This window comes from Parasteatoda tepidariorum, chromosome 4 (assembly GCF_982258835.1).
Source record: "Parasteatoda tepidariorum strain Cologne lab strain chromosome 4, Ptep-v5.0, whole genome shotgun sequence".
Lineage (NCBI taxonomy): Eukaryota > Metazoa > Arthropoda > Arachnida > Araneae > Theridiidae > Parasteatoda > Parasteatoda tepidariorum.
The window spans coordinates 62,261,604-62,273,439 of NC_141758.1; the positions used below are offsets into that span (position 1 = coordinate 62,261,604).

At 27.1% G+C, this 11,836-nt stretch overlaps 1 protein-coding gene across 2 annotated transcripts; it reads left to right on the forward strand.

Moving 5' to 3' along the window:
- Positions 1-12: 12 nt before the first annotated feature.
- Atg101 (autophagy-related protein 101) lies at positions 13-11,469 on the forward strand. 2 transcript variants are annotated; one of them, XM_016058608.4, is made up of 8 exons: positions 13-178; positions 692-769; positions 2,750-2,836; positions 5,117-5,215; positions 7,472-7,592; positions 7,672-7,838; positions 8,934-9,018; positions 11,166-11,469. In XM_016058608.4, exons 1-7 carry the CDS (start codon positions 149-151, stop codon positions 9,015-9,017), a joined length of 666 nt encoding a protein of 221 aa, XP_015914094.1. In that variant the 5' UTR covers positions 13-148; the 3' UTR covers position 9,018; positions 11,166-11,469. The 2 variants fall into 2 exon arrangements, with proteins under 2 accessions (XP_015914094.1, XP_015914095.1); XM_016058609.4 differs by lacking the exon at positions 2,750-2,836 and having other exon boundaries at positions 24-178.
- Positions 11,470-11,836: the final 367 nt, after the last annotated feature.

Below are 11,836 nucleotides of genomic sequence, written 5' to 3' on the forward strand. Positions count from 1 at the left end.
TCTGAAAACTGCGCATTGTTTTTATCAATCTATCAACCTTGTGCTCAATAATTATACGCAAGATGGTTTCGATCTGAAACAAGATTATAAAGGAAATCGCGTTGTTTTCTATTTTCTCAATGTACTTTTTTATTATTATTAATTCAATATGAACACTCGTTATCAAGTATTTGAATTTGTAAGCATCAACTTACTTGTTTTAATGAAAAACTTGCAAATTATGCTCGAAAATTGCGCAATTAGTAATAAGTAAAGCACTGATATTCTTGAAGTTTTTAATTTCTTTAACTCTTTACTTAATATTTGAAATTTTTGTTTGTTTTTATCTCACTAGTAATTTTAAAATCTGAAACTCTTATTCTTTTTTATTATTAGAAAAATCAAAAACTTTTCTTGTAGTATTTTTCTGCTGTTCTATCTTGAAAATAATGTTTGAGTTGTTTCCAAAATTGCGCAATTAGTAATAAGTAAAGCACTGATATTCTTTAAGTTTTTCATTTCTTTAACTCTTTACTTAATATTTATAATTTTTGTTTGTTTTTATCTCACTAATAATTTTAAAATCTGAAACTTTTATTCTTGCTTTATTATTAGAAAAATCAAAAAAATTTCTTGTATATTTTTCTATTGTTCTATCTTGGAAATAATGTTTGAGTTGTTTTCTTACAGTTAAAATGTTTTTAATTTTCAGTCTGTTGAAGCTCGCCAAGTTCAAGAAGTAGTGGCATCTATTTTTCATACCATTTTATTTCATAGAACATTAGGAAAGGTACATTTTTCTCTATTTCTTTGATATAAAACTTATACTGTGTCCTTAGATCTAGATTGTTAGGAGCAGTTTTCTCAGGGGGTTGATATTAGGAAAGATTTATCAAATATTGTGCATAAGTATTTTTAGTAATTCTTAAGATTGTTTTTAAGCTTTTGCAGTCTTGAGTTTTTCTCAAACAATTTGTATACTTTAATTAAAGCAACTAACAATAAAATTGGAAAAAAATATCCTAAAATTATAACGTTTTATTTAAATTGAAGATGGTATGGACACAAACAGAACCAGAGTTCCAGTGTTTTATTAATTAATTTTAATTCTGTATCAAAATAGCTTTATTTATTTTATTTTTAGGGAGATACTCTAGGCCAGAGGTCGCCAAAGTGGTCTATATAGACCCCCAGGGGTCTATTTAACAAAAGCGGGGGTCGATCTGAGACAGGGGGGCGAATGGGGGTCGATCCGAATCGGAAGGGTCAATTGTGGGTCGAAAAAAAAACAGTTCTCAATACGCAAATCACACATACCTAATTAAGTATGTAAAAGTTGTGAGTTTTTTTTATAATTGACTCAATATCAGTTTCTTTATAAAACATAAATTAATAAACGTATATTTATTGGGGTGAAACAAGTATTTACGTACCACCGCGCAGTGGCACGAACTCAGCGCAGTTTATAAGTCATATGCATATGTGCGCTTGTCCAAATGTCACGTGTGACGAGCATTGACGTTACAAATGCAAATATCATACGCGGTTTCAGCTATCTTTGCAAACTGTGTTGAATATTTGCAGTGTCATTATTTAAACTTTTATAGTTATGGATAATTAGTTATTGTTTCGATAAAACCATTCGTTTGGTTTAGATATCAATTTTAATTATCAATGCACAAAAAAGAAGGTAAGCATTAATAATATGGATTAGTACAGCCCGCGACAAAACTATAGCACACTTTGTATTTTTTTACAAAAATTACAAAATTGACCAATTTTGACGAAAATTGACCAATTTTGAACCCAATATTGCGAACCTTGCAAAAAAACACCAGGCACACCCATCTTATTGATCAAGAAGCAGTAAATCTTTAGTTACTTTACTTATTATATCTACTTATGCATAATTACTTATTATTTAATAATAAGGTATTTAAATTTCAATATTAATATATTTTTCATAAAACTATTGTTACACAATGTACTATTACTTTAATAAATGTTTAAAATCATAAAATAAATGTACAAACTCAGTATCTACTAGAGTTTTATTTTAATTAAACAGAAAATTTTGTGGGGGTCGATGGAGATTTCGAAAAATTATATAGGGGTCGATACTCAAAAAAGTTTGGCGACTCCTGCTCTAGGCAAACAAATGAATTTATCATAGCATAATATTTAAAAGTGCAACTTTTGTTCTGAGCAGTTTCTGAACATGAGGATAAAAGATGGAGCATCACTAACATTTAAGTGGATTTAATATGGCCTTGTCTCTAATTGAAAAACTGTATAATTTTTAATTTGTTACATTTCCAAGAGTTAAATGTAAACTTATGGGAAAACTTTATGGTATATATATTTTTTTTCTGTAAATTGTTATAATATTCCATGAATTATTTATATATATTTTTTTAATTGAAACTGAGTTTATTAATTATTAGATTACTTTTGGCATAAATGCTAAAACTTCAATCTTGATACCGATTTCCATAATCAAAGGAGTTTTAAGCTGAAGTTTTTATAGAAAATGCATTATTTGCCCATTTGTTATTATTTGTATTTGAAGCAACCAATATTTTTTTAATTACATTTTTCGTAAAGTGTAAATAATATGCTGTGTAATTTGTGAGACTTTTAGGTAATAAAAATGAGTATGTCTTCGTTTTTATTTTCTTGTTAAATTTCAGTTTGAAAAATTTTATTTTGTAAGACATTCAGTGTTTTATTTTTAATATAAGTATTCATAATCCTTCTTTATATATTTCAGTGTAACTTCAAAAATGAGGGCAATAGCTATACTGTCAGTACTCTAGATTTTGAAGACGTTGCTTGTGATTTCGTTGATTTTACTTATGTAAGAGTACAGCATGTTTTTATAACTATATAGTACCTTTAAAAAAAATAGATGTTTTCCAGTTCAAATATTGTCTTGGCATCTGAGGTGGAAGATGTGATTTTGCTGATTTTACTTTTATAAATATTAAGCTTATCCCCTTGGCAGAATCGCGGTGACATTGTTGCAGAACGTTACAGAGTTCTTGCAGAAAGATTTTTCTTTTCAGAAGTAAAAAAAATAAAAATTACCTTTATTTTTTTGTCAGAAATTTACCTGTTATATTTGAATCATGCATTTAGATAATCACTTTTTGATTCACTCAATATATGCCGATAGTATCGTGTAAATTGATCTATTGTTTCCAGTGTATTTTCGTCAGTTACTGATATTGATTTTAAAGTAGATTTTAAGTATCCCGATAAACAACATAGATATTTCAAATCGTGTATTTAAGCATTTACTTTTTAAGGCAATAATTCTGTCGAATTTTATCAGTTATTGCTATTGATTTCTCCATAGTTTTTAAATCCTATATTTTTTATACAATATTATTTGTATACAACAGCCTAATCAAAAAACGAAACATGCATTTGAGATGTTCGATTTACGTGATTTTGTCGTTGATCTTTTTTTTTTTTGCCAAGTATTACTATGGATTTAAATATTTTTTTTATTACAAAAGGTAAAGGAAATAATTTCTGCTTCCCCCCTCCCAACAGGATACGAAAATGCTACCTTTAAAATTAGAATAAAAATTACATGTTCAATTAAAAAAAAATTATATATCGTTTTTTTTTTTTTTTATAAGCACAGCAATTTTGTTATTTTAAATTAGTAACATACATGTTTATTATTATCAAAAGTATCTTGCAGAAAGATATTAGTTTCTGTAAGATACTTTTAATAATAATAATAAACATATAACCAAGAGAGTTTTGTCGTAGATAACTCAAAACAATTCTGCCACAAAGAAGCTTATATCCATATAGACTTTAAAAAGAATTGGATCTTCAAATATTATGGTAAGCTCATAAGCTTACCATAATATGCTTAAGATCGAAAGTATTTAAATTGATTATTTTGCTGAACAGGAGAAATGCTTATATAAGATCCTAAAGTACTTGGAGAAAAAAAATGCTTTCAAATTGGGAAAAAAAATCTAATTACTTTGCAAAATAAATAAATTACTTTCTAAAAAAAAAACTTTTTATTGATCGAGAAAGTTATATGCTCATTTTTGGAAAAAGAAAAACCTCCAAAATCGCCAAAAATTTGATTAAATAATCATATTTGATTTGCATTTATTACTGATAATTAAATATTAAAATAAACTTGATCGCTTTTTTGTATCGCTGATAACAAAAAAGCTTTTTTAACTGAATTCAAACATTTCTAATTTTGCGTGTATTTCTCTCTTCATATTATATTCTTTAGTTTTTAATCTCAAAAATTGTTTTATAAAATTAACTGAGTACCAATTAATTTAAGGTGAAAATATCACTTTGATCAATACTTTGATGATTAATAGAAATTATTGGTCTTCTAGAGATCAATTTGTGTATGACAAATTTTCTACCTTAGCATATAATGTTAAAGAAAGTTCTTAAGACATAAATAACTTACAAATAGTTATTTTTAATAAAATGTCATTTTTAAAAGCTATTTATGGCATTTAAACATTTTGTGCTATATATGTTGCTGCTATTGTTAAAAATATTACACTTTCTTTGCTCAATTAAATTTTTTTAAGTATTGACAGAACAATAAAAACCTTCACCTTCACTAAGTGAACTAGTTTCGGAAGATAGTAATAAAAAATTAAGTGTTCAAATCTGTGATAAAAGTTTTAAAACTTTTTCTGGTATGTAGCTATGTATAATTTTTCAAATGGACATTTTCCTTGTATTTAGCAAAACATTGTAATTTTCTTTTTGATAATTTCCATTAATTTTATTATGCATTAACACTTTCACTGCCGCGGGTTACAAAACGTTAACTCATTTTGTATTTGTAAACCTCTAAAAGTATAATTTTTTTTTATTTTCTGAGCATATTAAAATGAAATCAAGATGGAATCAAATTCTTTAACTTGGAACAGGCTTTTTATTGCTATGATCGATTTCGGGTTTTATCAGAAAGAATTTTTTTATCTACTTGTAAATGTTAATTTAGTTGAAATTCATTTTTATTATTAAAAGAAATTTTTATACTTAGTTGGATTTAATTTGTTTGCATTTTTTACATCGGTAATTCATATTTCAAGTTATATTTATTATTTGAATATATTGGTTTTTCTAGGTTCGATGTGCTTCTGACGATATGAATCGTTATGTCACTTCAGAGATAAATTCATTTTGTGCAGCTTTAAGAAGTCAAGAAGGTCCATATAGTGGACAAGTATAACATTTTATTCAAATAATCGCCAAAATATTTAAATTGCTTATTTAGTGTACAATGTGAGCAGTAACTTATGTTCATTTCTTTGTAATTTTTCCACTAATATATTTAATTTCAGAACAGTAATATGAAATGATTTTCAGGATGTTGTTTTTAACAAACATAATGCAATTGTATCTTTGAAAGTATGCATAGAATAATTTATAATAAAATGCCTCATTTTTGAATAAATCTGTATATTAACAAGTGATATCCACCTCAATATATAAATAACATAGTATAATATTATTGTATGATTAATTATTCTATGCATTGTATAATATTTGTATACGTAGTATGATTATTGTAATTTTGATGGTTATTTTGTATTCTTGTTTGAAATGGAATTTTCTTCAGCAAATGATATTTGCAGTCAGAAAAGTGTATTACAAATGCCATCTTGTTATATTAATTTCTTTTTAAAAAAGAAAATGAAGAGGGTTACTTTTTTTTTTTATTAAAAAAATAAACACATTTTTATACACATACATTTATTTGAATATACATATATTTAAAATACGTAATATTTAAAATATATAATATTTAAAATATAGAATTGTTTTACAGGGTAATAATTTTAGTTTTTCTCCCTTGCACAATATATCCAATGATAGAACGAAAAACATTCCCTGCAGATTATGAAACATTATTTGTGCTTAATGGTTAACCTTTTGAAATATTAATTAATAATTATTTACTTTGAAATTGAAATTACTTTTGAAAATATATTTAGTTCATTTTCAATTGAAATCAATAGTTTAAAAAGATTAATTTTCTAAAGTTTCATTTTACAATAATCTTTTTGAGTGAAAAGTATAACAGTAGTGACAAATACGTCATCGGCACTTAATTAATCTTTTAACACAATTAATAATAAATCTAATTATATCAAGTTTAATTAGCAATCAAAATAACTAATAAAAACACACTTTGCACAATCTCAATTATTAAGATTAAGTTACTTGAAATGTATGTATATGATAATAATCATGTTAAATTTAAAAAAAAGGAAAGTTTATTGAAAAAGAATTAAAAAGTCAAAGTAATACCTTGTTTTAAAAAAGAAATAAAGACCTGGGAAATTTTATTATGGCAAAAATTCCTTTTGTCATTGCAGGGAAAAAAAATTCCCGATTAGTACACAGTTTGATTTGAGCAGTGAGCTTATTTGTTTTTGCATGCTGGCCCTTAATTTCTCAAAACTGTCATCAAACCAATTAAACTTTTTGAGTTTAATGTGTCAAAGTACCTAGTGCAGAGCTATAAAAACCTTTTTATTTCTCAACTTATTCACTCTTATTTTTTCTCTAAATCTATTTTAAAAATGCTTTATATAATGAAAGGTGAATTAAAAACTACATGTCGTTGTTACACATCCCCCTGGAGAAGGAAAGCATAGAACTGGTCCAGAAGGGCCCGTCGCGTCAGTTCCCCATATATCTGCAGAAAGTCCCGATCAACCAGCAGCTGCTTAAAAGAAGCGCCAAGGCAAAAAAAAAAGGTAATCAGGACTAGCAGGTTGTGAGCAGGAACAAGGTTGGAAAGTCTTCTCCCAATTTTGAAACCTTAAACACTTAAAATGGCCACTACGAAATCTGGCCAAGACCGAGGGCCGCAGCATGTTAATGATAGGCCAGGGCTGTTGATAGCATACCACTGATGGGATGGAGTGCTGCTCCACACTGGAAGCAAACGATGTTTTCCCAGGGAGTAGATCTCAGTGGGAGTAAGACGGTTCAAACAGTCCATAGGACGATCACAGCCATTCTTGGCGAGCACATCGGCGGTCTCATTGCCATGTACCCCGACATGCAATGGGATCCATTGGAGGCTTATTAGTGTCTTCAAGACTATCTCAGATAGAAGCGTCATAATCTCCTGGCCAGGAATATCAAATATTTCTGGCCAGTTCTTGAAATACTGAATGGCACTCCTACTATCGGTTGTCTGGGCATAATTAAGGGCAGTCACTTGCATAATATGAGTTGGTTGTTTGGCTTTAACAAATGAATTCTCTGTAGCTTCTGGCTGAACTTTTTTTCACACTTCAAAGTAATTTTGAAGTTTATCTTTACAGTGGCAAACAAGCGGATTGCAAGAAGCAGCTCATTTGAAATAGATTAAAAGAGAACTTAATTTGACTTTTATAATATGTTACTTTCAATATTTATTGTTTTCTTGACATTGAATAGTTAATATTACAATTTTTACACTTAGATCTCTCTTGAATTTTATCAAAAGAAAAGAGGTAGATGGGCTGCTGTCTTTACTCAAGAATTTTCATCATGGGAGGTGTGGACTTTAAAAGTGAATGTTATTTGTCTACCCAATGAACATGGTACGAAAACATTTTGTTAAAACTTAAGTCCGCAATTAACATGTTTTCTCCATTATAATTTTTTTTCTCTCTCTTACAGAGCGCCAAATTTACAGAAAGAAAATCCGTGACTTACTTGCTGAAAAAGTATTTGATATTGTATCTGCCATGAATAAGTATGATTATGTGCCAAAGATACCTGGCCAAGCAGATATAGACTTATATTTTGATACTTCCTATAGTGATGTACAGCCCTATTTATTCAGAGTATGATTTTAATTTTACGCTTGTCTTAAAATGTTTTTATCTTATGAGTGCTTTAAGTTAGCACCAGTGTTATTTATTTTTGTGTAATTTTAATGTCGTGCTGATTTTTTTCTAACAAAGAACAAACAAGTTTTATACAAAATTGATTTAGCTGTGTTTCAAAAGAAGGGACTCCGGTGAAAGAAGTTGCTGTCCGAAATATTATGATTCTAATAAATTATAAAGTTTCAGATAAATGTTACTGTTTTAAAAGCGCCTAATAATAGAGGTGTGAGATGAGACTATTCGCAAAAGATCATTCTTGGAGAACGACAATATTCTCATGAGACTGAAATTAGAGAATAATTGAGAACATTCTTTTTTTATCAATTAAGTAAAAAAAAATTTTTAAAATTATACTTGTATCTGATATAAAAGGCTGTTAAATTATTATTCTCAAGCAAGCAAATCACAAATTCTTTTTAGCTATATTCACCATGTAATATATTATTGGTAGTTTTTATTTCACGAATTTCCTTTAAACTGTGATTCTAACATTTTTTTTTTTTTGACTGAACATATGATTTTAATTTCTTCCCTAATCTTTATAATTTCTTACAATTAAAAGTTTCTAAGATACTCTTTATTATAGAAAAAACAATACCAAATAATGGGGAAAAAATTTATTTTTGTTACCAAAAAGCTAATGAAATTCTTTGTAAACACAAAGCTTTTTAAAATTTAAATTTCAAACTAAATTTTATACAGTTCAAAATTAAATATCTTCATGCAGATGAAATTTTATTTTCTCTATTGCACTCTTTGTCCTCTTAATTCATTCTATGATTAGCAGCTGAATTCAGTAGCCTTATTCTTTAGGATGAATACAAATTCTATATTAAAATTAACATTTTAATAGATATTTAGGATAGAGTAGGATAATATGGGATGAGAATCTTATTTATAGAATTTAAACGAATTGAGCAAATGATTCTAAAATTTGTTCAATGGCTCCATGCTAATTGTGAAAGACTGCTAGTACTTTATCTTTAATATTTATCCTTACTTTTTGATTTGCTCTTTTAAATTTGATGTTAAATAATTTTCTGTTTTCAGATAAATCATGAAACATCTGGACCAACAAATCCTTCTGTAGGAACAGCTGTTAGAAGATTAATTAAAGATACATTGGCTCTATAAGGTACTTTTTTATTATATTTAAAACATTTATTGAAAATCAAATAAATGCTCTTAAAAGAGAAGTTTTGAGCATTTTGCTGACTTGAAAAATTTTGTGCTATAAGGCAAATAGTTTTAACACCATTTTATAGTTGACTAATAGAAATGCGTATCAAGATGGTGGAATTTTGCTCAAAACTGAAATTCTTTTTAAAATTTTATTTTGTTAAAAGCATAAATACACTGAAACAATTTGTGCAGTCTATCAAAAAACACCTTATGAAAAGATGGTTCTGTCTCTTTATTCTAAGAATTTTGTGTCCAACATGTTCCTTAAAGTCAAGTTGCACGTTAAACTCTTTGCTGAAAGTCCTTTTGTTGGTGAGGAAGATCAAAGTGAGGGATCACACATTGCCCATGTCATCTGGCCAAATTTAAAAGTTCATTTCTTTCATGGATATTAAAAAATAGAGATACCATGAAAAACTGGGCTATACTCTAGACCATAGTTTAGTGATATTTTCCTCACAGTGGGTGATCAATCAAAGAAAAGGTGGAAACTAATCGAATAGCATCTATTTAGGTTTGCTCATATATTTAGTAGCATACATTTAGTCATATCTTATTCACTAAAATTGACCTGAGTGTTGATCACCAATTAGTTTCAAGCTTTTATAGAAATCTGGAAAGAAAAATTTTTATGTTTGTATGCTCTGTGACTCAATATTTATTTGATGGAAATTCTTACTGAAATGATAAATCATAACTGAAAAAACTTGGCTGTGAATTATTATCGTCTCTAAATTATAGCTCAGACCTGACTTTCATTTATTGTAATCAATAAAAATTCAGTTCATTACCCATACCTAAAATACCTATAAAAAATTTTTAGTCATTTTTTACAACTTTTCTTTTACAATTCAGCAACTACTTTTTTCACTGTTATTATATTTTAAGCCTTCTATTTACTTAGTAAGTCCCATGAAATTCTAGGAGTTATTCTTTGCTTAGGAATGTTTTTTTTTTTTCCTTAGTGTTGGCATCTAGAATTATATAAAGTAAAGAAAACAATGCCCAATCAGTAAGTCACTAAATAGAAAAGTAGAAACTGTAGCAGATTTTGCATTACAAAGAATGCACCACATAGAGGCCTGTCATTTTCCACTCATAATTTAAATTATCGTTAAAATTCTTTTACTGTGCTTATATTATTTTTAATGTAAACTTGTATTTCAATGAAAGAAAGAAAAATTTTTACATGGATAGTAGACATTTCTATTTTTTAAATCAGTAAAAGAATGTATTGCAGGGCTGACTGTGCTCCGGAAAAAATCCGGATTTTTCGCTAACCGTTATCCGGAAGTTTCCGGAGATTGAAGGTTCAGATGTTTCAAAAATTATTGATCACAAAAGTTTCCGAAAGTCAAATTTTTACAAAGGTGGAACTTGAAAAAACAGTTTATTTTATTTGTAGAGGAGAGACGGATACTTTATAAGCTTATATTCAAGATTAATATTAATTTTTTATCAGTAAATAGTTATTATAATTATAAACTCAAGAAAAAGACATATTTGTAAATTTCAATTACTTCTCCAGGTCGACATAGGTATGTGTAAAATTATGAATATATTTTAAGTAAACTAAGAAGTATTGAGAAAAAGGTAAAAACCTTGTTTAAATTTTTTTCTAATTTTTCCATTTAATTTCTTTTTTTTTTTTTTTTACTCACGAAATTTTCCGGAATTTTGACTTGGGCTCACAATCACCCCTGGTATTGTAAAGTTCTAAACAATCAAAAGTTTTGATTACTTTATTTATTATATTAAATAACTTATCTTTCATATTAATTAAGTATTTTTGAATTGACTCTTATTTACATGATTTTATATACATACTAGCATTAAGACCTTGTAAATATAAAAACACAATTTATTTCAGAATTATAATGAAGTAATATTCTGAAGGATATATTGTTTCTTTATTTTAACTATTTATCTTTAAATTACATATTTTTATTAAGCAATAAAAACTCATCTTGCCTAAAGTTTAACTTAACTGAAAATTATTTAAAGTTCAATAATTAGTTTCTTTGTTAGTAAAGAATTCCATTAGAAAATATAATTAGTATTTCTAATGGTCATTAAAGTATATTATAAATTTTTTTTCAGATAAATAACTAACTTCTCTTCTGTTCCTACCACGCATTGAAAAATCTTTTTGCTTCATAGTGAGAATGTTTTAGAGATTTCTCAAAGCCAGATGTTTCCTCTAAGAATGAAACTTGCTCACCATGAACGAAAGAAATCACATAAGAAATATTATCATTTTAAATATCTGCTTCCTTTTGCACGATGTCTATAAACATAATTCACATTTTTTACCCATATTGTTTTCTATGTGTGTAATTTTATTGCTTAGATTTTTTATGTATATATTTAAAGTTTTTTACTAAAATAAAAAAAAATCAAATTATGTAGGTTTTATTTTCTTGTATGAATAAAAATTTGTTTTGTTACATTCATAACTTTCTGAAAAAATAAAAAAATTATATAGCATTATAAATATGGAAAAAAGAAAGAAAGAAACATAATAATAAGTCGATAGATGTCAATGTTATTTTATGAATTTTTCTGAACTCAAATTTAACACTAAAGCATTTATTTTTAAAATATATATATTTCTAAGAAAGAAGAAGACTGAAAGTAAGCAACAGATTTAAAAGTGAACAGAAAGTCAGCAGAACAGAAATTAAATTTCTGTTTTCAAAGCTAGTTTTATTTTAAGATGTTTCTTTGTTCGTTTAACAATAATTTGTAGCAGTCAAATAAATTTACTTCAT

What these genes read in the sequence shown, in the direction of transcription:
- Atg101 (XM_016058608.4), top strand. Translation starts at nt 149, where the DNA reads ATGAACACTCGTTATCAAGTATTTGAATTT. An exon ending in TTCATAGAACATTAGGAAAG is followed by an intron (nt 770 to 2,749) that starts GTACATTTTTCT and finishes TATATATTTCAG; the next exon opens with TGTAACTTCAAAAATGAGGG. An exon ending in TACAGCCCTATTTATTCAGA is followed by an intron (nt 7,839 to 8,933) that starts GTATGATTTTAA and finishes TTCTGTTTTCAG; the next exon opens with ATAAATCATGAAACATCTGG.